The sequence below is a fragment of the Dermochelys coriacea genome, chromosome 14, assembly GCF_009764565.3.
Source record: "Dermochelys coriacea isolate rDerCor1 chromosome 14, rDerCor1.pri.v4, whole genome shotgun sequence".
Lineage (NCBI taxonomy): Eukaryota > Metazoa > Chordata > Testudines > Dermochelyidae > Dermochelys > Dermochelys coriacea.
The window spans coordinates 19,698,007-19,725,868 of record NC_050081.1 but is presented as its reverse complement, the minus strand read 5'-3'; the positions used below and the strand labels follow the sequence as shown (position 1 = coordinate 19,725,868).

The following is a 27,862-nucleotide window of genomic DNA, read 5'->3' as shown; positions in this document are numbered from 1 at the left end:
ATGGATGAGTCATTACACAAAGTAAAACTATTTCCCCATGGTATTTCTCCCTCCCACCCCACCCCCCACTGTTCCTCTGATATTCTTGTTAACTGCTGGAATTAGCCTACCTGCTTGTCACCATGAAAGGTTTTCCTCCTTCCCCCCCCTGCTGTTGGTGATGGCTTATCTTAAGTGATCACTCTCCTTACAGTGTGTATGATAAACCCATTGTTTCATGTTCTCTGTGTGTGTGTATATAAATCTCTCCTCTGTTTTTTCCACCAAATGCATCCGATGAAGTGAGCTGTAGCTCACGAAAGCTTATGCTCTAATAAATTTGTTAGTCTCTAAGGTGCCACAAGTACTCCTTTTCTTTTTGCGAATACAGACTAACACGGCTGCTACTCTGAAACCTATAAATAAATTGTTTCCCAAGACATGAGTGATGAGAACTCTTTTGCTCACTCTTTATTTAATTTAAAAGAAAAAAGGAAAGATAAGATCCTGTTTGGTGAGAGGAAAAACATTGATTTGCTCAAGGGTGTGTCTGCAGTTGGATGCCAAAGAGAAAATCAGCCACAAAAGGGCAAAGTTCAGTTTTTGTTCTGTGGCAAACTTTATACTTGTCTTAATTATTCCAAAGAAAGGGTGTTTCCAGGACATTCAATATCCTTAGCTGTATGAGGTGTCAGAGTAGCAGCCGTGTTAGTCTGTATTCGCAAAAAGAAAAGTACTTGTGGCACCTTAGAGACTAACAAATTTATTAGAGCATAAGCTTTCGTGAGCTACAGCTCACTTCATCGGATGCATTTGGTGGAAAAAACAGAGGAGAGATTTATATACACACACACAGAGAACATGAAACAATGGGTTTATCATACACACTGTAAGGAGAGTGATCACTTAAGATAAGCCATCACCAGCAGCAGGGGGGGGGAAGGAGGAAAACCTTTCATGGTGACAAGCACTTCTTGTGTTTGTCTCTCTTCCCTCTGCAAAGCTAGAGCGCTTAGGAGAGGATTTCACTATTGTTCTACCTCCCAACTGTAATTTCAAGGAGACAGGGTTTGCTGGCTAGTAGGCAGAGAGAGGTTCTTTGCTTCACAGTGCATGCTTATTCAAAAATGTATAAAATGCAACCAATGCAACTTTTCTGGTGCCTGTATGATATTTAATATAAATAACTCTTAAAAACAAAAGACTTTTACCTAACCTCTCAAAGTACATTACACACCAACTTATCCAACTTCATCCTACCCCATAGACAAACATAAGGCTGATAGACCTTACACCAGGCCATAAACACTAACAGACAGTTTGAGTAGTTGCAGGGTGGAGGATACGGCGGTTGGGGGCCATCCACCGAGAACATCTTTACCTTAGGAGATCTCAACAATGGCAATACACGGGTGGAGAGAAAGTCTCCCAAAGAGACAGGGCTCAAACCACATAGGATGTTGAAGATCAAAGCAGGCATCCTGAATTGCACTTGAAAATGAACAGGTAGTCAGTGCAGTTTTTAGAGAAATGATGTAATAGATTTTCTGTATCTACCACCACCAAAGCTGTAAGTAGTCCGATTCTGCATTTGTAACTCTAGAATGGTCTCTAAGGAGAGGCCTACCATAGAACACATTGTAAAGGAAGGGTCACAGACGATAAAAAGTTCTTTCTGCGATATCATGGGAAGCTGGGGGTCCAAAAGGCACTCCCTAAATGTGGACCTCTTGGGCAAATGGTAGCCAAAGCCTCTCGATAAGAGGGATGAAAATTCATCTCACTTCTCGTGCTTCTAGTAAAGGCTTCTCTGGTACTGCAGGGTGCATACATTACATGGCAAGGGGGCTGATATGGCATAGCAAGAAAAGATACCAATAGGAGTGCATAAAATTAAATATGGGTCCTCAGGGTCAGATTTCTACTCTGCCTCTCTGTCAGTACAAAGGAATCATAAAGCCAGTGGATTTGGCCAGCTAAGAACTCCTGTGTATGGGACATTGTTGAGAAAAAGTGTATGTGGACAGAATGTCCCTGTGCTCAGGTGATCCCCACCTGGTATAATGGTCCTTTGTGGCTGCAGCCAACTGGCAGAATTTAGAGTGTAATCAATAAGGCCTGGGCCCTCACAGTGCATGACAAAGATAAAAATAAATCTTGCGTGGCCACCTCATTCAGTAAGTACTGTTCATCCTGACTGCTGAATGAAGCTGAGTCCCTGTGGAAAAATTAGTACATGAGCATGTAAGTGTAAGACTACAAAAGAAGACCACATGCCCACGCCACTTTGATTCTGGCATTGTCTAACTTTTGAGAGCTTGACTTTATAATCTCAGGCCTTGATTCTTCAAAGACTCAGATGCATGCTTAATGTTATGGACTGTGAGCAGTCCCAATTTACTCACAGTGGCTTTGTTTTGGGAATATTCAGTGTATAACATTAAGCATGTGCAAAAGTCATTGAAGAATCAGGGCCTTACTTAGTAACAGTATTTTCACTTTTTTTTTTTTTTGGTACAGAATAATAAATATACTGAGATCAGCCAAGCAAAACAATGTTTTCCCTTCTTCCTCTTTTTAAATGTATTGCCCTGAATATCCTCAGCTGTAGCTATTTCAGCAATGGATAGGTAACTTGCATCCTCTATAATACACACACAAAAACCCAATAGTAATAGCTAATAACAATAACAAAAAAACAGGCAGTGGTTACAAAAGAATAATAATAAACTTGAAATAGGCAGTGATTGGCTGAAAGTGGTAAGAACAGTGTTAGACCGTTTCGTCTTTTTGTTTTCCCATCCTTATCCCCTTTCCCTCCTTTCGTTTGTTACACTTCCTTGTTCCACCTTGTTTTAAACTAGATTATACTCTTTGAGGCAAGGATTGTGTCTTTTTATGTTTGTACATTGTCTAGCACTGTGGGATCCCTATCCTGAATGGGGTCTATAGGCTGTAACCTAAATAGAAAAATCAGTTGTAGTGAGGTCCACAGAGATTATAGGTCCCTGAATGTGACGTTCTTCCTGCATCCTCTGTGGGCTGCATCTCTTTATTAAAGATGAGTTTAGCTGCAGCAGTCTGCTCCATTTTATATAAATTAAGGGTAACCCTTGAGGCTTCCATCCAAACTGCTAACATGGCTCTCATATGAAAAGTTTTGGTGTCCCTGTGGCTATGTAGAAGGCTATGAAGGGCGTGATTTATTTGGCAGAAAGTTCAAGTGACCACTGTGCATTCAGTTATGACTGGCCAGGCAGTGGCACTTATATCACAATGGGGTATTGCACTCACAAACCAGTATTAAGATACAGCCATTGTTCAGATCAAGATGGGTAATGATACATCAGTATCTGGGGCAGAGTTTGGATTGAGATGGGGCACAGCATGTTGGAGAGCTGTAGCAATGCCCAGGGAGAGATGGGGATGTTCCACACCTGCCACCAGGTGTAATGAATGGTGTAATCAGGGACATGAGGGGAGAAAAGGCCAGGCGCCCCTTTGTACTCCACTGAAATGTGTTGAGCTGGCGAGCACTGAGAATAACACAACAGAAACAGAAAATTCCTGCCTTAGCCCAGCTTGCATGGGTGGCTACACAGTGGACTTCTAGGTCCTCAATGCATACCCAGATCCAGGCTCCACCTTCACCAGCCCCATATGTGGGCCTCCCTCAAAGCAGCCCCAGAGGGAATCATCGAAGATTAGGGTTGGAAGAGGCCTCAGGAGCTCATCTAGTCCAACCCCCTGCTCAAAGCAGGACCAACCCCAACTAAATCAGAGCTTCCCTCTGGGCTGTGAGGGGAGATTCCTCAGGGGGTAGAAGACTCCCCAGGCCAGTCCCGGAGGGAAGGGGAGTAGATCCGCCATGACAGCCCCGGGACGGGAGCAGTGGCTCCCCCGTTCCAGCCGGGCGCGGGCGTGGATCCCCCATTCCACCCCCTGGGGGGTGGGCATTGGCTCCCCCCATGCCGGCCCCGGGTCACCCTACCCCGGGAGGGGGCAGTGGATCCCACAGGCCCGTCGGCGGGGTGGGGAGGATGAGGAAGGGGGAGCCTCCGCGGGCGGCGGTTCGATGGCTCGGCGCTCCCCGGCCTGGCGGGTGGATGGTATCTGGCTCCGCGGGCGGCGGTTCGATGGCTCGGCGCTCCCCGGCCTGGCGGGTGGATGGTATCTGGCTCCGCGGGCGGCGGTTCGATGGCTCGGCGCTCCCCGGCCTGGCGGGTGGATGGTATCTGGCTCCGCGGGCGGCGGTTCGATGGCTCGGCGCTCCCCGGCCTGGCGGGTGGATGGTATCTGGCTCCGCGGGCGGCGGTTCGATGGCTCGGCGCTCCCCGGCCTGGCGGGTGGATGGTATCTGGCTCGGCGCGCGGCCTGACGGGGTCGGAAGCAGCCGCGGGCCTGCCCCTGTGCCCGCCCGCTGGCCGCGGGGAGTGTCGGCGTCCGGGCTCAGTCCGTCCGCGCCCGCGATGGTTTAAAGGCCCCGGGTCAGCCCCGCATCCGGCAGTAGCCATGAACCTGCTGCCGGCCAACCCGCACGGCAACGGGCTGCTGTACGCCGGCTTCAACCAGGACCACGGTGAGGGGGAGCGGCGGCCGAATCCGGGGAACCGGGTGTGGGGGCAGCTTGGGAGTAGATGGCTGGGAGTGTGGGGGCGGCGGTGGCGGGGGGCGGCTGGGAGTGTGGGGGCGGCGGGGCGGCGGTGGCGGGGGGCGGCTGGGAGTGTGGGGGCGGCGGTGGCGGGGCCGGGGCGGCTGGGAGTGTGGGGGGCGGGGGGAGGGTGTTGCAATGGGGAGCTAGTCCATCCTTTTGTCCTCAAACCTTCCCTTTAGCCCCCCCTCCAGTTTTTTTCCAACCAAACAAAAGTTTTGGGGCAACACAAACGAGCCCCCCGGCGGGTGAAGGAGTGGGGCTCGCCATGAGGCAAAGGGGAGCGTGAGCTGTTGCTGGTGGGAGTGGGGCTGAAATGCCTCTCCAGGGCAGCCTGTGTGTGGCAGCGCGTCCTCCTCGCCTTCTTGGTGACACCACACTGCGCTGTTTACCTGCGGCCCCAGGCACTGCCTTGACGTCTGACTAAATTCAGGGCCTGTGTGGCATTACTCTGGGGCACCACAGCTGTAAATCTTCAAATCCTAAAGCAGGTTTGGGAAGTGGTTTGTGTTTTGGAGCGTGACTGTGGTTAACGCTTTTAGCTTAAGTGCTGTTAGGGAAATGTCAGAATTGGGACCACTTCATAGTGTGGCTTCTGTAATAATCATGTTTAGAGATGCTTTCTGGCTTTTTATATACTAGGAAAAATCTGGTGCCTAGTTCTATACATGGTAAGATCAGCGAAAGCTATCACATTGACAAAGTGCTAGCATTTTTGCTACCATCTTGTGTACACTCCAGTTTCCCCTCTCACTACTGCTGGTGGGGTATTATTTGTCTGGATTTTACCAATGTAGATGCAGCTATTGTGTCCCTTAAAGTAGAGGGATATTTCTATATGGTGTTGGCAGTACCTTGCCCTCATTTGTGTTTCTCTCACTATCAAGTCAGAGAAGAATGCGTTGGAGCCAAAGTCCGTGACCAGAATTTTCAAAAGTGGTTAGTGTGTGTTTTTTTTTTTTTTATTTTTTTTGGGGTGCTCCTGCTTTTCAGTTGGTGGGTCCTTTGGCACTTTCTGAAAATCAGGTTCCTTTTTACATTTAGGCACCTAAAAACACTAGTCACTGAAGTGAAAGATATTTAAGTTGTAACACAGCTTCTTATGTGGCCTTAATTTTCTGTTTTAAATTAAGGGAGGTTCTCCTGAGATTTACTGAGGGAGTAATTTGCCAAATAGCATGTGTCACTACAACATATTTTTATGTTGTACAAATTAGTGGTGGAGATTTGGTCATGCTGTCTGATTTGTACACTACATCATGCTTAAAAAGACACTGACAATATAAGTAGATCAATAATGTTTTATTCTATCTAATGAAATGTAGAGCCCATTGGATGGGGAAAAAAACATTAATTAAAGCTTCAGGTCCTATGCTTGGCTTTCCTTTCTCAGGGAGACTGGGGGAGACTTTCTAAGATACAAGTGAAAGTAAAGTGCCTAACTCTCATTGACTTTTAATAGCAGCTAGGTGCATTGCTGCTCCTAATGCCTTTGAAAATCTCCTTCATAATCTGTTCCAAGAAACAGTGCACATGTGCCTAATCTTGCTGTCTCAATGTACTAAGTATCAGTCTTTTTTGAATAAGTGTATTTTTTCTTGTGGTGGGGAGGAGAGGGGGGGAGATTTTGTGGATGAGTACCAGAATTTTCTTCCAGAGTGCAAGGAATAAATCTTATAGCTTAAAACAAAGTTGTAGTTAAATATTTCTTTTTTTTTCCATTTGTTGCCATAGCAAATAGAGCTGATTTAATTTTTTTAATAAGTGAGAATGAATGTGAATTGTTCTGTGAAATACATAATGTTTCACTGTCTTTGTAAGCGGTGTGGTGTTTTTGTTTTGTTTTTTTTAATGAAGCTGCACCTTTTGAGGTGTTTGAGCTACCACATTGGCTAGAAAAAAACCTAAATTGATCTTAATACCTCCCCTGTCATCTTATCTGACTTTTGAAATAGTGGTAAGTGTGGGCAACTTGGATTTTGGGTACACAGTTTCAATCTGTGTATTCAGACATCGGAGATTAGCTCTGGTACTTGTTCTGCATGTGTGACTACAAATGAGGAATATTGACTAGATATACCATCTTAAGCTTAGAGACTAACAAATTTATTTGAGCATAAGCTTTCGTGAGCTACAGCTCACTTCATCGGATGCAGTGAGCTGTAGCTCACGAAAGCTTATGCTCAAATACATTTGTTAGTCTCTAAGGTGCCACAAGTACTCCTTTTCTTTTTGCGAATACAGACTAACACGGCTGCTACTCTGAAACCCATCTTAAGCTTGCGCCCTATAGTGAGTGCTACAAGGTTCTGCCCATTGCAGCATGAGGTCCTCAGTTTAGAATAAATTTGCTGCTGCTGTGACTCCCATTGTTTTCAGAATGAAGTGTATGCCAAACAGGGGTGTCATTTGCTATGGGACAAGAGGGGGCGGTTTAGCTTCCCCCAATTTTGAATTCTGTCATTAGGAAAGAGAAATAATTGCCTAGTACTGTAGTTATTCTTGATGATGACAGTTGGGACAGAGAACATTGTATATGCTGATGCAACTTTTTCCCCCACCTCTTGAATTTGTCTGAAATGACACCCTGATGCTGAGCATTATTTAATTATGGTAGCATCCCAAAATGTATGATGGAGTTGTACAGACTCTTAGGAAAATGGTCCCTGAGCTGAGGAGCTTACCTTAACTGCATTGTTAGGTACCTATTCTAAATAAACTGGCAATTTAAACAGTCCCCTAGTTATATAGGCAAAGAAAGTGAGGGAGGTTCTGTTTGCAAGCTACTGTAACTTTCTTGTTATAAATGGTATATATGTACATTTAAAAAAAATAGCCTAATCAGTATGATACCTGATAACACTTTTGCATCCTAAATGCTTATCTTGGGGCTTGTCTACACTGACAATTTACAGTGCTGCAACTTTCTCACTCAAGGGTGTGAAAAACATCCCCCTGAGCGCAGCAAGTTTCAGCATAGTAAAGTGCCAGTGTAGACAGTGCACCAGTGCTGGGAGCTACGCCCCTCATGGAGGTGTGTTTTTTTTTTTTTGTTTGTTTTTTCTTTTTCTTTTTTTTTTTTTTTAAAGAGTGCTGGGAGAACTCTCTCCCAGCGCTCTGCTGTGACCACACCAGCCACGTTAAAGCGCTGCCGCATAGACTAGTGCTGCCTTTGTAGACTAGCCATGTTAAAGCGTTGCCAGTGTAGACTAGCCCTTATTAGTTATTTTTCCTGGTTATTGTGAATGTAATCCTAAAAACAGTAGGTAGGAGGAAAACCTCACTACTTCCATTTTGCTACTAACCAAAAATAGAAATCTGAATCACTGGAGTGCTGAAACTTAGTGTGAGTGCCTGCATATAATTTTGCAATCACCTCGTTTCTCAGTAACTCAATAGCAGCCAATCCTGTATTCCCAGGAAGATGGGAGGGATGATTTAATAGGGCTGGAATAGACCTTACTTCTATGACTGGCATGTTTCATCTGAAGTATCAGAAACCCATATTTACCTTTTTATGCTTTGAGCAATATTACTACTGTTTTTTTTATATTGGATAGCTTTTTGTTATCTTACAGAAAAAGTTATGCTGTCAAGTACTTCACAACAAACTTTTTTGTCAAAGTTTTTATTAATTTAAAATTTGATATAATCTTAATTCTAGTCCCTTCTGTAGTGTTTTCTGTCCAAGGATCTCAAAGCATTTCACAAAAATTAATGAACGAATGAAACAAACCTCATAATAACCTCCTTACCTAAGGAAGGAGTACTTTTACATACTGAGAGGGATTCCTCCCCTTTCACTCCCCCTGCCCCCTAGTATCATACTGTATATGACAGAGTTGGTAACAGAATCCAGAGATGATCTGTCAGTCCTGTGTTTAAGCTATTGGGCTGCTCTCCCTTCCTTGAGCCTGCCTAACAGCAAAACAAAATGGCTAGACTTGATGATGCAGAAATGACTTTGCAGCTGACCGGTTTTAGACAGTGTGCAGTCTTAGGTAATGTGCAGAGCAGAGGATGCTGTTAGACATCAATATAACATCACATCTGTGTGTCCTCGATCCTAAAGTAAAAAGATTTCCTCTGTGCAGCATGGCACTTCCTAGGGCAGGCATTTCAGACCCTTCCAAACCCTCCCTTTTTACTTTGGCACCACTGGGTCAATATGGGCAGATAGTACTCATTCCACCAATAATAGTCAAATTCAAGTTATAGTTGCAGATTAAACAATGTACTGCGTTTTTCTTTAAATAAGAAAAAACTTGCGCTTATAGGTGCATTTAAAAATTTTATGCAGCATCTAAGTCCCATTAATTTTCTTCAATGAGACATAGGCTTCTGAATGCCTAAGCCACTGTTGAAAATGGGATTGAGGCTCCTAAGTCATTTGGCATTGTCACAGGAATAAAAGCTACTGTAGGTTATGGAAACACAAGTTACGAGTTGAAAGTGTAGTAGTGGTACTTCATGTCCAAGTCAACATCTGTATCTTTTGTTTGGTCCATTCTTTCATCCGAAAGGTTCAGAGCAGGTTGTCATGTGAAGCAGAGATTGTCACCGTGCCTCCATGGGTCACAACTGAGAATACCAAATTCAGGACAAGTTGCTGGAGAAAAGGGCGGATGCACCCCAAAACTGGTGGTTATTCTTCCATGAGATATACCAATCCAGAAACAAAAGTAAACTTCTGTCTTACCATACTGGCTATCAAGAAGTCAGAAATGCAGCCTCCTTAGGGATTCTGGTCCTGGATTCAACACCCAGACACTAGACTTAATGATGAGTGGTTATTTAAAACCAATTTCCTCAAACAAAAGGCTTCTTCTGATCCTAAAGGACCAGACGCATACCCAGGTCAATATACAACTCAGATCTTACCCAATAATCACACTGTTGCCAAGCCTTTAGTATCCAATATCTAAAGGTTTATTTATAAAAAGAAAGAAAGGTGAGAGTTAAAATTGGTTAAAGGAATCAGATACATACAATAATTGCAAACTTTTTGTGTCAGGCTTGTAGCAGTGATGGAATAAACTGCTAGCTTGTTAAACTTCTCTCCTGCTCAAACCTCTGGACTATGAACTGAGAGTCCTCTTGTTTTGCATAGTTTTCACTGTCAAGAAAAAAACCCAAAACCCTTAAATATGGAAGCTCATTCTTGTTTCCTTCCCTCTCCTACTCCAGCAACCTGTTGTATTGGTCTCTGAAAATATTCCGACACTGCAGCTTGGAGCATGCATCCTAGCCCAGATAGGCAGACTTACTCTAGTGTTGCTTGAGCTAGTGCACTGTAAATAGCAGTGTGGACATTGTGACATGGGCATCGGCTCAGACTAGCCACCCAAAGCCAAACCCATCTGAGCTCGGGTGGCTAGCCTGAGCTGCTGCCTATGCTGCAATGTCCACACTGCTATTTTTAGTGTGCTAGGCCAAGCAAAGCTAGTGGGAGTCTGTCTACTGGGGCTGGGAAGCACACTCCCAGCTGCAAGTAAACATACCATAAGTCTATTATGTTCAGTTAAGTTGCCTGGGAATCTATGAACTTTCCTTCTAGTTCCCTTACCTTAGTGAGTCTGCCTTTTTAGAAAACATGCAGTGGCATTATAGCAAATTTTAATGTCTGCTAACATACAGTCTCTTCGGGTTTGTCATAAAATGTTGGTCCTTCACTAATATTAAAGCAAAATTTAAAAGATTTTTTTTTTAGTATCTAACAGGTTTTTTAAAGCATTACTTTACCACCACAGTATACTAGAAATAAATCAATCATTCTGTAGAGAGCCTCTCATAGAAAGGAAATGTAATTTGCAAAAATAGTCTCTGAGAAATACCAGCTGTCATCCAGAACTATATCATCACCATACCATGCTTGCCTTTACCTTGGGAAGATAATTTTCCCCCTTGTGGGGAAAAAACGACAGAGCCTTAGAGCCAGTTATAAGGTTTGTCAGATAACTTAGCAACTCCATAGTGCAGCTCATGGAATACTATAGCTATTTGCTTTATCAGCTCAATGTATGCTGCAAATCAATGACACATGACAAAATGAATCTGTGGCTCTAGCTTGACTCTAAGCCTCTCAGTTCAACACATTAAAGTATCTTCCTCAGACGTTCTTGTCAACTGCTAGAAATGGCCCACCTTGATTATCACTACAAAAGATTCTTCTCCCCCCCCCCCCCGCCTCCCCTCCGCTCTCCTGCTGGTAATAGCTCACCTTAAGTGATGACTTTCGTTGCAGTGTGTATGGTAACACCCATTGTTTCATGTTCTCTGTGTATATAAATCTCCCCACTGTATTTTCCACTGAATGCATCCGATGAAGTGAGCTGTAGCTCACGAAAGCTTATGCTCAAATTTTAGTCTCTAAGGTGCCACAAGTACTCCTTTTCTTTTTGCGAATACAGACTAACACAGCTGCTACTCTGAAACCTTTAATATTATAGTTAGTAAAAAGACTTTTGATTGATAATATTCACCATTTGCCCTTTTCCATGTGTATACACTCTCAGATATATGCAACTTTTTTTTAGAAACTGGCCAAGCAGAAATCTCAAAGCCCAGCTTGAAGTTGTGCTCTACAAACTAGTACATCAGTGCCTGTGAAGAAAATCATTGGCCTTTCTCTTGGGAGATGACTTTTGTAGTACTGAAAGCAGATGTAAAGGTAGCTGCTTGTTGCCCTGGGAGTCTGCTGGCAATGAGTGCTTGCCAAATAAGAGTGATGCTACGCCTATTGAAAATAGGTGGCAAAGCACCTGTTGACATCAATGGGAGGACCAGTGCACTGTTGTAATTGTTGTTTTCCGTGAGCTCAGTCAGCAGGAATCCTACGGATGCTCCAGAACTTGCATCCTGTGCATGGTATAATGGCTCCCCTCCAACTAATCAAGCTGGTCAATGGTCATATTTGAGAAGAAACTGTCTCTTACAATAAGATAGCAGTAAAATCTAGGAAAAGAGAAGGAATACCCTAAAAATCCCATGACTTAACAATTCAGATTTCTCAGCACAAACTTCTAATGTCATTTTCCTCCATCTCTTTTCTCTCAACCATTTTTGTTGACCTACACTGAAACAGCTTAATAGGCCATTGGGTTACTTTAAAATTCTGGCAGTATTTCAGCCCCTTGTGAGAGGGGAGGGATTTCTCCATATATCAAGTACTACTTGACTGCTGACCTGGAAGGTTCATACATATGAATGCAGGATGCTGCCAATCCTCAACAAATTATTTTCCTGAAATTGATGATTTGCTGATGCAAGCTAGTTAAAATTTCAGGAAAAACAAAAATGTTGAATCCGTTTGTTTTTCAGTGATTGTGCCATATCAAGCCATGCTTACCTTAAAATTATTTGTAAAAATAATTCCAGTATATAGTTGATGATGTATAGTCAAAAGATTCTGAATATCCTTGGTGCCATGCAGATGCTTCACCACATATATTTTTGCGGCATAATTTAAAGTAGTGTTTCTCAACCTTTTTGATATTAGGGACTGGCTTGCTGCTTTCCTAAACTATGTCAGGGAGATCTCGGGGTCTAGTGACAGTTCATGGATCAGTCATTAGGAAACACCGATCTAGAGTACCGAATATAATCATTTTGTGGATATGTCGCTTCATTAATTGTAGGTTTCCATAATAAACATCTGTACTTTATTTATAATATCATAAGATGTCTGCTTGCTATTGAGGGTTTACAAAGAGAAAAATATACAGCCTGAACCTTCTTTTCGGGCTGTCTGCCATTTAGCTTCAGAACAACCAAGTTATTTTGATATGCAGGAACAATTGGACATGGGGATCTGAGCAAATAGTTTGGCAAGATGAAGAAAAAGTGCAAAGTGAGGTTTTTATTAATAGTTTTGTAGATATTAATTTGGGGTTTATAACTCGGAGCCCAACAAGACCCTGTTTTTTATTATTTTGGAGTAGATGTTAGCACCCTGGGTAATGTCAATCTGTTGAATAGCAGTTTCCTGTCAATTCTCCAACCTGGGATGCCTTTTACACTGCTTTGCTGTGAGAGCAACTACCTGGTCTGCTCACACACAGCCTCCAGCATGTAAATTACTCCCAGCTATACTGTGTGAGGGCTGTAGCCAGATACTTTTGAATTATGCTGCAGAGCAACACCAGCAAATTCCCGGTCCCAGACTTTCCCTCAGAAATGCATGTCTTGTGTTGCCCAGGACAGGGCTGGATACTACAAGCTCATATAAATCTGTCAATTTATTAATAGAAAATACAGGATTTGTGCATATCTCAAATGGAGTTTCCCAAACACTTCAATCCAAGCACACTGGCTTAGATAAAACAAATTTTATTAACTACAGAAAGATTTTAAGTGATTACAAGTAATGAGGCTTAAAAGTCATAATTGGTTAAAAGGAAATGTAAGGTAAAATGCAACAAGCTAAGTGTATTAAAACAGTCTCTCTCGCCACATAATTCAGCAGTCTTACTGGCTGAATTTCTTTCAGACAGGATCCCTCCCTCAGTCCTAGGCTTTCTTTTGTTTCTCAGGTGTTGTGGCTGCTGTGGGAAGAGAGAAAGGGAGGAATGTTTTGGGGCATCTGTTCTCCTTTTTACACCTTTTCCTCTTCTTTGAGAACTCTCTCCAGCTGGAGTTCAGGAGACCTAGTCTGTGGGGATAGGAACCTCCAACTGTTTCTTTGCCAAGATGTAAATTTCTCACTCGTATCCTTTTTTCTGCCAGATAATGGTCACTTAACCAGGTGATGGTCCATTTGATTTTGACGACACCTGGCTGAGGCATCAGTTTGCCTTTTGTCTCTGAGGAACTGGTTTGTGGCTGCTTCCACAGATTTGGAATACGTTTTAGGGCTTGCCTACACTACAGGTTATGTCAGCATAATTTATGTTGTTCAGGGGTGTGAATAAGCCACCCCACGAGTGACCTAAGTTACACTGACGTAAGCGTTGGTGAGGACAGTGCTTGTCGGTGGGAGAGCTTCTGCCAGTGTAGATATCATCTCTTGCAGACGTGGTTTTATTATGCCAATAGGAGAGCTCTCATATGTTGGCACTGAGTGTCATCACCAGACACACTTCAGTGGCAGAGCTGCACTGTAGCACTTCTAGTGTAGACTAGCCCTTACTAACTTCATACAGTACAATCTTATAACTTTACATATAGTGTTGCCACACACATTACCAGGACAATAAAGATCAGAAAATCATGAGTTTTCAGATGATGCCTTACTGGCATATTTTGTAAAAAGGTATCATCTTGAAAAAGGGGTGGACATAGAGATAGGGAGTGTCACAATGTTCCTTATGGATACACACTAACACACACATTCTCAACATTTTGTATAAAAGGTTGTTTAAAAAATTTCAGATCATTGCATAGGAAAATCAAACTTGTTCCAATTATTTTGTGCCCTTGAATCTCAAAGTTCTTTATGAATTTTGGTATGCCACTTGCATATTATTGTTTGTGGTGTTGTAGTTGGGTTGGGCCCACGATACAAGAGACAAGGTGTGTAAAGTAATATATTTTATTGAACCAGCTTCTCTTGGTGAAAGACCAACTTTTGAGCTACCCAGAGCCCTTCTCACCCACCTTGTCTCACTTTTAAATAGTGTATTTGTTTTATCAAGTTAACTTTTTTTCTGTAACAATCTCTGCATGCACAATAATTTCTGGATGCTTGTTAATGGCTTCTATGTGTTCTGTCATTTGTCCAATACTGGCAGGTAGTATGAGTCACTACTTACTTGTGATAAGTAGAACCATTAGTATTTACTAACATAAATCAAATAAAACAGCAGAAGCACTCACCCTGGGAGTATGAAGGAATCCATTAAAAAGGCACTCTTCCCCCCCCCCCCCCCAAGAGATCTGCATAACGCAGTTCTGGACTTCAGCTTAAAAAAAAATGGTCAGAGCTGTAAAATCTCTGTATATTATAAACTCTTTAGTTTATAAGTTGAGTTGCTCTAGTTCCCCACAGTTAAGTGGACCTGATGGACTTCCAAGTTGCACTATGCTATCCTGCATGCCGCTATCAGAGCATGATAGATAAAGAACTATTCTCACCTATTTCAGGAACCACGAACATGTTAGATTACTAATTAAACTTTACTATGTTATCTGAATATTTGAAATAGGACTCCTTTTTTAGTACATGAATATAGGGTTTTTCTGTGCTAGCTATTACTGGGGAGTGTAAGTTTCAGTAAGAATACACCAAAACTGATTTTCTTCTCCCTGGTATTGACTCATAATCAAACTGCCTCCTATGTGATACAGTATCTCCTTTCCTTCCATTGTTTGTTCAACACCTGTTTAAACAGAACACTGAAACAATGTGGAAAAACCAACTTTGCACTGTTTCCACTCTTTCTATTTTAAACTACTAAAGCTGCAACCTTCTTCTTGAAATAAATTTCATTGACATAAAAGCTCTTGAATAGTGACCCCCGCCCTCCGACTTACTCTGTTTTGCCTGTATTACATAATTAATGCATATTTTTCCATTTTGTGTTTTAGGATGCTTTGCATGTGGAATGGAAAATGGATTCAGAGTTTATAATGCAGATCCTCTCAAAGAAAAAGAGAAACAAGGTGTGAGATGCTTTCTCATTTTTCAGCTCACTTCATTGGATGCAACTGTAGCTCACAAGCTTATGCTCAAATAAATGTTAGTCTCTAAGGTGCCACAAATACTCCTTTTCTTTTTGCGAATGCAGACTAACACAGCTGCTATTCTGAAACCTATCATTTTTCTATGCTAGCTCTGTTTTGAAAGTACAACCTACTTGTCTTCTCCACAGGGCTCTTGCCTGGGTTACTTTCTTCCTGCATTGAGCCCTTGTCCAGTGACTTTCCTTCCAGCCAAGGATGGCTCCACAGGGAGTCTCAATCATGTGACTTCTAGATCCGCAGTTTAACTTCTGGTAATCCTCTACTGCCTGAGCTAACAGACTCGGGTGTGTGATCTTGAAGCTAGTATCAGACTGAAACCTCTGTGGACTGGTCACAAGAGGGGGTAAGCAACACATTGTAAGTGTGAAAGAACTGGGGTAGCTCTCAAGTCACAGCCTAAACTACAAGTTGCGGTGTGTTTTTATAAGAGAGAGCGCCACATCAAGTGGATAGAGGATTAGGCTGTAATCTGTATTGGGCTTTTTCTGCCTAATACTGTCATGTGTAAACTGCTTTGGTGGTTCTGTTAAAGCCTATATACAGTTTTTGCTCAAGAATAAAACTCGACAGAAACTTAGCGAAAACCATTCTTCTAACCAGTGGAGGGATCCTGACTGCATCTGTTCTGAGAGGAATGGCAGTGTTTTCTGTACCTCAGACATAACCCTTTCTTTCCCTTTGTCTACCAGTGAGGCCTCTGGGGTTTCGTAACAGCCTCACTGCTTTTCCAGTCATCTTTCTTAAGCATTCTCTTCTAACTTAGTGTGAGGAGATCTGATTCCAGTCCATACATCCTTTAGTTGTCCTAAGAGGGATGTAGCTCCTCCTAACTGCTAGTGACCTCTATCTTAATCTCATCCCTGCTGAGTATACTCCTCATCCCTCAGGTTCTGTGTTCTTTAATCTGTCGTGTCCCTAGCCTTTCTGATTCCACTCCTCTTTCTGCTCCTTCTGGAATTCCAGCTCTGCCTTCAGAAAGCTCACTGTCATTCATGACTTTCTAACTACTTAAACTCCATTTCCTCTCTTCCTTGGAAACCTGGGTGTCTGCTTCTCATTCATCTTTTGTCTGAGACTCGCTTCCAAAGGAGAGGGCTCTCTTTCCTAAACCTCCTGTCATGAAGGCCTTGTTGGTGGCACATGTTGCTCCACATTTATCTGTAAATTTGAATTGCATATAATCAAACACTATTTTCACACTGCCCTCAAGCATAGTGGCTGTCATAACTTTACATTAAACATAGACAACACCATCACTCTGGTTTCCTGGTATCTGAGTCAGAGAGAGACTTGGTTAAAAAGCAGCTGACTGAAGCTTAATCTGTGCAAGACAGAAGTGATGCTAGTAATCAGATATCTGTACTGGGGGGTAACTCTCTAAAACCATAATGTTGGGGCACTTGTCCAGTCAGTGTAATGCTGGACTAAAGTGTCCTTCTGGACTTCTATTCTTGGATACCCAAATGGTGCTTTTAGCTAAAAGTTCCTTCCCATTGGACCAAAGCATGCATTCATTTCCTAGTCCAGATGGTTCACTGCTACTTGGGGATGGAAGTGAACGCCATGAAGAAGCTCCAGATGGACGTGCATGTCTTTGGTTCATCTTCAGAGCAAAACAGATTGAGCACATTCCCCCTCAACCCCATTTTTCTGCATGCTGTACTGGCTACCTGTCCAATACCAGATCCAGGTCAAGATCCTGATCTACTGTGCCCTGCCCAAGAGAACTTACACACTCTAAAAGAAGTACATACCCTACCATATGCCAAGTTATGTTTTTGCAGTTTACTCGAATTGAGGTGCTTATAGCACTGTTAATACTAATCAGGGCTTTGTACTTAATTGCAGAGACTGGAGCCAATAAAATTAATAGTTTTGAAAATGATTATCGGGGTGGGAGGGGACTGAATTTTGAGTGGCTGCCCTACAGCTATGGAACTTCCTTCCACCAGATATGGGTGATCGTAGAGCTCACTGTGCAGAGTGAGATTTAAGAACAGCTCAATTTTGCCCCTGAAGACTGTATGGAAGGATGGTAGAATTTGAGAACCAAAAAGTGAAACAGTCTAGAATACAGTTTTACTTTTGTTTAATTTAATTGCGTAAATGGAGAGGAAAATCAAAAAAACTAAATGGCATAAAATAGTGGCAAGTGCCTCTGCCCTTTTCTCTTGCAACTTTTCCATCACATCTGATGCTAGCTTAGATACCTCTTCATCTCCTCTGCTTTTTTTCAATAGTGCCTATAAACATGGCATGCCTACTAATCTGTATTCACTAAGCCACTTTTTCTCTCTCAAAATCCTTCCTAAAAACCCTCTTCCTTCTTGTTGCCTGCAAGAAATGTTAACATACCATAAAAGATAAATTAATTTTAATGGGATCATTGATATATACATACCTTAAATGAGTAACTTCTTGTTTTCCATTTTAAAAAGTATACTTCAGTATTTGTTCGGGGGGGGGGGTGGGGAGGGATTTTACTTTTTTTTTGCAATCATAAACAACTTTGAATATGTAAGTATCCTGTGTTGTGTAGCTTTTTTAAATGTAACTTGTAGTCTCTGCTGAAAAAGCTGTTAGTTGTAGCTAAGAGTAATCACTCTTCTTTTGATTCTCTTAGTATCTAGATGGGGACAGGAGGAGATCTCCACAAAGTATCTTTCCATAGTGTAGATAACTGAGAGTAGCCTTAGTCATATACTGAAGCATTTTCTTGTGGCAATGCAGTAAAAGGCCTCTTTAACATGGGCTTGACCTCAGTGGTATTTTGCACTTCTATAGTAAATCCTAAAATGTCACACTTTCTGTAAAGAAGAAAATGTTCCAATGCTATCTAAGACCCATTGTGCTGTGAAATTAAGTGCTGAGTATATTTACAAATTTCATTTTTTGTTTTACAGAATTTCTAGAAGGAGGCGTTGGCCATGTTGAAATGTTATTTCGGTGCAACTATTTAGCATTAGTTGGTGGAGGAAAAAAGCCAAAATATCCACCGAACAAAGGTACAGTGTTGAGCATTAAGGAACAGATTTCATAAATGTGTTTCTGGCATCTCAGCTGTGTCCAACAACAGACCTCAAACTAAATTTTTTTTATAGAATCCAGAAAGTCTGTGTGTAGTCTGTGTTGCAGCCTGCCTAAAATTGTTTTAGTATTTTATGTTCAATGAATATGTATCTTCCTCTTAAGCCAGTGGGCATTGTGCCTGCTCGTGAATTAGACCCCAGAATCTCTCTCTCTACTTCTGTCATGCTTGCTTCAGAATATCTGGTTCTTTTTATGTCATTTTACTTGGTGAATGGCTTGCTCACCATTTTCTAAGATATTGAAAATTAAACTCTAAAGAAACCTACTCAGGAATGCTTGCATTTGTGATGGCGAAATTTCACCATCACTCAGACCTGCATGCCAATAAAAATCAGTCATGCAAAAATAGAAAGAGAACCTGACTGAACTGCAAGCCTGGCCAATGATTTCTAAATTTGCTAAAACGTTTTCTAATACATTTTTAACAATTTTAAAAACCTTTTGTCTGAGAGGGCTGGGCTGGGGGAAGTCTTCACAGATTTCTTGCAGTAATGGTTTTACAATTCACTTTCAATCTTGACAAGATTGAAAACTTTCCCGGAAGTCATAGTTATACTCATTATTGTGCCTCTCATATTTAGAGAACTTGACGATCACTAACAAAATATTAATTAAGCCCCTCCACTGTGTCCAAGTCTTTCTGAACTGGAGGACTTGGTGTTCTGAGATGCACAGAGACTGAAAGATTCACACTTAGTTTTGGAGATTTTTCTATTGTTTGCTAAGCCCTTATTATCAAGTCAGTGAAGATGGCCTGCTCTTGGTGCTAAATTTTATAAGGTGCTAGCCATTTTAGTGTTTAATTTTTGACCCTGTCAGGTTACAATGAATGCTTATACTGTGGTAGTAGTGAAGTGGCCTGTATTTCATCATCATTTGCTTCAGCTGTTTGCATTCATGTATCTTTAAATCTGATCAAAACCATCAACACTGATGTACCTACTCCAAAGCAGTTGACCTGAAAGTGAGACTGCCTCTTCAGTTAAGGCATCCAGTCCCCACGTCTTAGTTTTCTTTTAAAGTGTCAGCCTTTGTATTGTATTCAGCAACTATACCACCCAAGACTTCACTAGAAAGCTCAGTTTGATGGGAGACAGCAAAAGAAAACGCATGGTGATTCAGTAAGTGGTTTGAAGTGCGTGGAGTTTTCAGTTCAAATTGAACCAGCCCACTGGTGTTAGAATTTACTGTTGTACTGGAGGTGTTATCTTTTTAGATAGCATTTACCATGGGGGTCTTGACCACTTATCATTTTTGCCTTTGTGTCTTGGTTGTATTTCATTTCCATAATTAATCTAGCTATCTAAATCCTATCTGTGGTTTCAATAAGTTGTATTCACTTCCTATTCTAAAGTATTTTATACTGGTGTATACTCTTAAACAGATGCAATGTTCCTCTACAGAGTTGAAAGAAAAGGAGTACTTGTGGCACCTTAGAGACTAACAAATTTATTTGAGCATAAGCTTTCACGAGCTACAGCTCAAAGTGAGCTGTAGCTCGTGAAAGCTTATGCTCAAATTTGTTAGTCTCTAAGGTGCCACAAGTACTCCTTTTCTTTTTGCAAATACAGACTAACATGGCTGCTACTCTGAAATCTACAGAGTTGGTTACATTTCAAAGATCAGTAAAGTGATTGTTTTGGTTTGTACATAGTTGTACAAAGCACTCTGGAAACACTTGAGATATTAATGTTATAGTAATACCGTGACAATTGTGCTTCTGTCTTAATTCTTTATTACTTAATTTAGGGGGGGAAAGCAACCATCCACTGCTGTAAGCCCAGGCTGAATACAAAATCAGGATCGGTGTCCAACAAATAGCTTTTCTTGTCACTTTATCAAACTGATATAAGTGCTTTCCAGTTAGGAAGAGATTGTGTCAAACATCTTAGAAAACTGAAATGAAATATTACTGTTTTTCTGATGGGATCTTTTCCACCATTTTAGTGATGATCTGGGATGATCTGAAAAAGAAGACAGTTATTGAAATAGAATTTTCAACAGAAGTCAAAGCCGTTAAATTGCGAAGAGATAGGTAGGTATGAGTAAAAATTTATGCCATGTGCAAGGCGTTATTTGTCTGCTATGTGTAGAGGTATTTGAGAGATTCTCAGTTTATGGAAGGAAATTCTTTAAAGCATGTCTGCAACTTGAAATCTACTTAAAATGGTGCTTTTGGACAAGCTTTTTAAAGGGAGAATGGATCAGAGTTCATGTAGATTGGTGTATAGCTTACCACTGACACTTCCTGCTTTGCTATGTACAGAAGAATGTTATGGGAGTTCCTGTTGGTCTGTAGCAGGAACCTGTGCTTGAATTTGTGAACAGCTGGTTTATCTGTCTTGTTAACCCACAGCAATGACAGTGGTTTTGCAGGAACTGCAGTTACTATTGGTTGGGAGGGTAGGAAAGTGTAAGGATCAAATTAAAGTGTGTTGAAGGCATTGTACAATTGAAATAATTATGCATGGTGGGGTGTATCTGTCTCTGTCCCCTTTCCCTGCTCTTGATTGATAAGACATAAGTGCTTCCCTTTTTCTATTTCAGAATTGTGGTGGTTTTGGATTCCATGATTAAAGTTTTCACATTCACACACAATCCCCACCAGTTGCATGTCTTTGAAACCTGCTACAACCCTAAAGGTTAGTAATGTACTTAAACTGGGGGAAGATAGGTGTTCTTTTTTTGCCCTTGTTCTTCTTCTTTTGAGTCTGTCCCATTTTTATCATTATATTTATTCACTTTCTATTTAATTTCATTAACAATGACTTGTTTTGAAACATTGCAATCATACCCTTGTGGGATGATGCTTTTGTTGCAAACTGTTAGCATAAAGTTTATTTCACAATGCTTCATAATACTTTTATTGCAGGTAAGCTCTCACGTAATCTACATTTCATCATACCTGGGTTTGGTTTGTCAAAGAAAGATGGTGCTGCCCTTTTCGGCACGGTACTTGTAAAGTTGCAAATCTGTGTGCTCTGAAAATGAGTGAGTTTTCTAGCACAGAACACTAATGATCAAGGATAGTTCCTACTAAAGAGACAGCAGTAGATCATACCATGGAACAGGCCACCCAAATAAGAAGCGAGTCTGCTCCCATATGGAAATAACCCCCTCCCGACTGCACATCCCAGTTGTCACCTACCACCCCAAACTGGAACCCATATGGGTATCATTAAGCACTTACAAACCATACTCTATGGGGACCACATCCTGAAAAATCTTTCCTGAACCCCCTCTTCTGGCATTCAAACAGCCCTCCAAGCTCCTCAGAAGCAAGCTTCCCACTGACCAGGACACATCAACTCAAAGCTGCACCAGACCTTGCCAGAACAACAGACACAAAACCTGCAGACATATCTCCATAGTTACAATGATCAATACCCCTCATCCCCACCCCAACACACCTTTCAAGATCCATGGGTCCTACACATGCCTATCTCAACATGTGGTGTACCTCTTCCAGTGCACTAAATGGCCCAAGAACAACTGTGGATGAAATGAGACCATCACTGTGCTCGAATGAACTTGCACAGAAAAATAAGACACCCTATCATTTGTGGGCAAATGCTCCTCTTCTTCCCCAGAGATTCCTCTATATCTGACCTCTGAATCCTTGTCCTCAAAGGAAACCTGCACAACGCCTTCAAAAGATGATCCTGGGTGCAAATTCACAGCCATGCAGCCAGAGCCCTCCCACCATGCAGCCAGAGCCCAGGGCTGGAGCCTGAAGCCCCATGGCAAGAACCTGCTGACCCACCACCCTGGAACCAAAACCCAATGCCTGAGTCCCACTGCCCCTGGGAAGGTAGTGAACTCACTAGCTGCTCCTCCAGTGTTTTGCCCCACCTGTCTCCAGAGGGGGGCAGGGTCCAACCCCTGTTGGTGGCCCCAGCAACCAACACCAAGGTGGTATATCCAAGAGCACCAGGGAGGAGCCACTGTTATTCCTCCCCTGCTCCTCCTCCCCCCAGTAACAGTCCAGAAGGCTGTGGCCACAAGAAAAGCCCCTGGTGGTCACATGCTACCACAGTGGCTGCATTTGAGAAATGCTGCACTAAACAATCTCTTCCACCATGTATTTAGCTGTGATACTCGGAGTACATTTCCCAGACCTGAAGAAGAGCTCTGTGTAAGCTAAAACACTTCTCGCCAAAAGAAGTTGGTTCAATAAAATATATTACCTCACCCTCCTTGTCTCTGCAAAGAAGACTGCCCTTAATTACCAGTCCTTTCAGTCTTTATAACACGGGTATTGTTCGTAATACAGTCTCTCTCCACATAGTTCTCCAAGACAGCGAGGAGTAAGTGCCCTTAAATCACTGAGCTTTTCAGATTAAATATCCAAGTGTGGTGCATGCTATAGAAATACTACTTGGATCAGGGCGTCATTGAGCTGTGGTAGGCAATCTATGGCACACATGCCAAAGGTGGCACGCGAGCTGATTTTTAGTGGCACTCACACCGCCTGGGGCCTGGCCACCGGTCCGGGGGGCTCTGCATTTTAATTTAATTTTAAATGAAGCTTAATGGGCCAAATTCAGAAGAGGCATAAGTTCCATTTCAGTAAATAGGTACTAGCTTGAAATTGGGGAGGCCAGAAGAAGATGAGGCATCTTAGTCTGGCTTCTGTTTTTTTTTTTTCTTTTTTTTTTTTGTGGCTCTGAGTTAATATGTAGCTGAAATTAATTTTGCCCCTCCAACTTAAGTTTTATTCTAAAAATATATTTTGTTACCCTGCTTTTTAAATTTTGGCAAGGTGATATTTTCTTCAGACTTCTATAGGCTTTGGACCATCTTATGGTAGCTTTACAGGTCTTGTGTACTAGCTAATTGCTGAAAATGTCCAGATTCTAAGACAGAACATGGGCTATCCTGGTTGTGCTGTAGGATGAACTGCAGTCCCAGAGATCACTCTGTTAATTTGCTATGCTCCTTTTTAACACCCCCTCAACTCCCAAATATTTGCTGGTAAGTGCAGTGCCTATATTGCTGGATTATATTTAGAGACATTAGAAGCTTATTTAACCTTATGTCTTCACTTTTTGCAGTTCAAGAATGTATTTCTAAATTTAAGATGTGTAATTAGGATTTCCTTATTAAAATTTATTGTGTATTTGGGTTTTTTTACGGCTTTGAAAATTGCTTCTTTTTTGTCAATTTTTTTTAGGTCTCTGTGTCCTTTGTCCAAATAGTAATAACTCCCTTCTTGCATTCCCTGGGACACACACTGGGCATGTGCAGATAGTGGATCTGGCTAATACAGAAAAGCCTCCTGTAGACATACCAGCTCATGAAGGAGTCTTGAGCTGTATAGCTTTAAACCTGCAGGGAACAAGAATTGCAACAGCTTCAGAAAAAGTAAGCAAATAATCAAATGTTCTAGTATCAGTGGTTATATTTATGAATATACTAATATGGTCCTACTGTTAATGGCACAAATGCTTTGTTACACTGTAACTACCGGAAAACTAAGTCTTAAGGAACCTAGTTACTGAGACTTAGATATGTGCGCACAGAATTTTTCCCATTGATCTCTACTGCTCCCTCAGCAAAAAAGATACTTCCCTAGAGATCTGGCATGACTCCAGCAGCCCTGAGCTGAGACATTACTTCATTCAGTAACCCAATGGACTTATTCAAATTTGAGTCCAGCTATCTTGAACCAAGAACAAGATTTGTTTACTATACTGAACTCATGGGCAGTGGGTGAACCATGGGCTTCGGGAGGCTATCCCCCGGCTGACCTACCCCTTCTGCCCCGGGCCCTGCCCCTCCCTTCCCCTGCTGGAACCCAGAGGACTCCCCCTGGGTGGGCAGGCAGCACAAGCACTGTCTCCAGCCACCCGGAGTTCCTGGCTGCAGGCCAGACCCCAGCCCAGGTCAAGGGCACTGGAGCCCTCCCAAAAGTGTGGGAGGCTGGGGGCCCCTGCCCAAGGTCAAGGCAAAAGCAGCCCCCTGCCCATGTCCCAGGCCCCCAGCCCAGGGCAGGTGGAGGGTCCGTGGCTCCTCACAGCTGCCCGTGAGGCTCTTACTGTGGCCAGGGTGAGGCCCCTGCACACCCCTTCCAGAGCTGGGTTGGGGAGAGCCGTGCAGGCAGCTGTGGGGAGCCAGCGTGGAGTCACAGACCCCCCCTGCCCTGGGCGGGGACACGGGTTGGGGGCTGCTCTCAGTCCCCCTGCACCCGAGGCAGATAGAGGATCTACTGCGGTTCCCCATAGCTGGCTGGGCTCCACTGTGGGAAGGAAGAGCCACAGCAGAGTGCAGTGGGAAGCAGGAGGAGGCCTCGGGGTTGAGGTTGGGCGGGGCCATGCTGGCAGTTTTAGGTAGGTTTAGCCTTCCCCTGCCTTTGATACCTGCTGCCCATGATTGGACTCTTAATTTGCTTCTAAGGAATCCCTGGATTTACTGAAAGATAACCTCCCTTGAGCCTAAAGCTTCAGAAAAATGTCATCTTCCACTAACCCTGACTGTCTGTCTTGTACATGGACATACAAACTTGTAACTGATCAAACTATAACTTTAAAAAGTTGACTTCTGGAAGGAAGGGCATTCTACAAGTCAGTCAGGTGCTGTACTATCTAATCTTTGCTGGCTTTCGCTCAGCTTGAACTTTATTTTTAGCTTCAGATCCAGGAACATATTTGATCGCTATGCTGAAATGTTGGAAAATGTTTTCCAAGCTTTATATGTTGCTAGAAAATATTTTACAGTTCTACCAGACCCTTTGGAACTGCATAATTTAGAAGTTACTACCATATAGATTTTCACTGGCATGATGCCAGGAACTCTGCTCTTGAGGACTGTCCTCATTTCATTGTAAAAACCTCTTTTTAATTTCTAGGACTGGAGGACTATAAAACTATTTGGCCTTCCTGTTTTTAATATTGGTATCACAATCAGAGTAACTTTACTAGATAACAGCTAATCACTTCCTTTACATAATTTTTGGGTGTAGGCTTCCAAAAGCACCCAAGTGATTCAGAACAGGTTTCACTGAAAATCAGTAGGACTTGTACTCCTGAATCAGTTAAGTTTCAAAAGCTCTCTAAAGTCAGCCAGTATGTGAGGAGGATGGAAGCAGATTTCCACTAGACACTTTTCATGCTGCTATGTCAAGGGATGTCTTTTTCAGAAAATGGTAGTGTAGAGCCCTAACTTTGCGGGGACAACACTTTCAAAAACAGGAGCTTAAAGTTAGGACCCTAGAGCTACAGTGAGGCATCTCAGGGATGAGATTTTTTTTAAAAAAAAAAAGTTTTTCAGTGCTCCAGATTCTCTTAAACCAGAGGTGGGCAAACGGTCCTGCCTGGCCCCTGAGCTCCTGGCCAGGGAGGCTAATCCCCAGCCCTCCCCCCCCACCCCCCCCCGCTGCCCCTCCTCCTCTGCAGCCTCGGCATGACATGATGCCAGCATTCTGGCCTGCTGCTCCTACCGGGCAGCGTGGCTGGCTCTGGCTGGGCGGCAGGGCTTTGCTGCTCTGAGCAGCGTGGTGGTGGGGGGGGGGGCGGGGGTTGGATAAGGGGCAAGGGTGGCAGTTGGATGGGGCAGAGGTTGGGGGTGGGGAGTCAAGGGATGGGGGTTGGATAGGCATGGGAGTCCCGGGGGGCCTCTCTGGGAGCATGGATAGGGGTCAGGGAGCGGGGGGGGGGCTGGATAGGGGGATGGGGTCCCAGGGGGCCTCTCTGGGTGGGGGTGTGGATAGGAGTCAGGGGACAGGGAGGAGCGGGGGTTTGATAGGGGGTGAGGTCCTGGGGGGTGGTTAGGGGCCAGGGTCCCTGGATGGGGTGGTTAGGGGACAAGGCACATTGGGTCGGGGATTCTGAGGGGGGCAGGGGCCAGGCTCTTTGGGGAGGCACAGCCTTCCCTACCCGACCCTCCATAGTTTCTCAACGCTGATGTGACCCTCGGGCCAAAAAGTTTGTGCACCCCTGACTTAAACTCTCAAATCTCACCTGTAGGCTCCTAAATACAGACCTAAGATCCTAAACTTAAGCTTCTGTTCTTGAATACTTCGGCTGCACATTTCCTGTCATATCTCCACCTTTGCTCCCATTTGTGGATTGTGCTGCTCTTTACCTGTATCTCCTCTGCCATTTTGAAGAGCAGAGTGGAAAGAATGCAAGGCAGAGCGCTTCACAAGAGGCCGCATGTATATGGAGATGGCAGGAAGACTAAATAGTCTGGTGAACTCCACTTCAGAGAAACTGGGGGAATGAAAAATCAAATCCTAGCTTACTCTTTGCTATCTTATCATTCAGCTGAAATAAGCTCTCAAACCAGTCTATTTAGAATCGTGGCTGTATTAATGTACATTCCAGTAGCACCAAATGCTAAAAAAAAAAAAACCTGGCAGTCTTTCCTAAATTAAGATTAAACTTTTAAAATTGATTAAAAATCCAATCCTGTTCCTAAAGGGAAGGAGAATGACAGAGATGAAAAACCAGGGGCACGAAGTGAGATGAAAGGTAGTGATTGAATGTAGACCAGGGTGGACTACTGCTCTCCTCCAGGCCAAGAGCATAGCTCCTAATAACTTTTAAGTGGCTAACCCATATGTCTAAACTGAGGTAAGAGCACACGCAAGGGACCATCGTTAATGATCGATGAGGTAGGCAACCATTTCAGACTACACTACTTATTGAACGTTCTATAAGCATTGTCCAAAGGTTAGTATTACTTACAAAGTTAGATTAACTTGAAAAAAGGAGGTTACCCTTTACTGATGTGGGCTATGAGAAATAATGTACGCAAGTAATTTTGGCTGTAACTCCATTTTCAAGGGACCATGTTGTGTACTAGACTTCCGTCAGATGAAAGTGGTACTTAGAAACAAAGTAACTAGCACTATTTCTTTCCTTTTAAAAGCATTGTCTTATTGTACATGCATTTGGTCTTAAATAGCAGACCAATTCAAACATGATGATTACATAGAATCGGAGGACTGGAAGGGATCCTGAGAGATCATCTAGTCCAGTCCCCTGCACTCAGGCAGGACTAAGTATTCTAGACCATCCCTGACAGGTGTTTGTCCAACCCGCTCTTAAAAATCTCCAGTGATGGAGATTCCACCACCTCCCTTGGCAATCTAGTCCAGTGCTTAACCACCCTGACAGTAAGATTTTTTTTTTTTTTTTCCCTAATGTCTGTCCTAAATCACCCTTGCTGCAATTTAAGCCCATTGCTTCTTGTCCTATCCTCAGTGGATAAAGAGAACAATTTTTCTCCCTCTTCTTTATAACAACCTTTTATGTAATTGAAAACTGTTATGTCCCCTCTGTCTTCTCTTCTCCAGACTAGACAAACCCAATATTTTCAATCTTCCCTCATAGGTCATGTTTTCTAGACCTCTAATCGTTCATTGCTCTTCTTCTCTGGACTTTCTCCAATTTTGAGCATATCTTACGTGAAATGTGGTGCCCAGAACTGGCCACATACTCCAGTTGAGGCCTAATCAGC

The 27,862-nt window shown here is 42.9% G+C and overlaps 1 protein-coding gene and 1 long non-coding RNA gene across 4 annotated transcripts in view; one reads left to right on the top strand and one right to left on the bottom strand.

The window, feature by feature from the left end:
* Nucleotides 1–4,252: 4,252 nt before the first annotated feature.
* The window catches only part of WDR45B (WD repeat domain 45B), a 28,402-nt gene continuing 4,792 nt past the window's right edge, over nucleotides 4,253–27,862 (top strand). Inside the window, exons 1-7 of one of the 3 annotated variants that reach the window (XM_043497428.1) lie at nucleotides 4,312–4,558; nucleotides 5,510–5,569; nucleotides 15,155–15,229; nucleotides 18,214–18,315; nucleotides 20,348–20,435; nucleotides 20,948–21,042; nucleotides 23,574–23,764. In XM_043497428.1, coding sequence (XP_043353363.1) covers nucleotides 4,330–4,558; nucleotides 5,510–5,569; nucleotides 15,155–15,229; nucleotides 18,214–18,315; nucleotides 20,348–20,435; nucleotides 20,948–21,042; nucleotides 23,574–23,764 — 840 coding nt within the window. In that variant the 5' untranslated portion in view covers nucleotides 4,312–4,329. Of the gene's footprint in view, nucleotides 4,559–5,509; nucleotides 5,570–15,154; nucleotides 15,230–18,213; nucleotides 18,316–20,347; nucleotides 20,436–20,947; nucleotides 21,043–23,573; nucleotides 23,765–27,862 lie in introns of all 3 variants that reach the window. The other 2 variants (XM_043497427.1, XM_038372074.2) reach the window with 2 other exon arrangements.
* LOC122456708 lies at nucleotides 12,731–18,664 on the bottom strand. Its single transcript, XR_006275727.1, has 2 exons — nucleotides 14,444–18,664; nucleotides 12,731–13,173 (listed from the first exon to the last, which is right to left on the bottom strand). It is a non-coding gene; the product is annotated as an uncharacterized LOC122456708 (long non-coding RNA).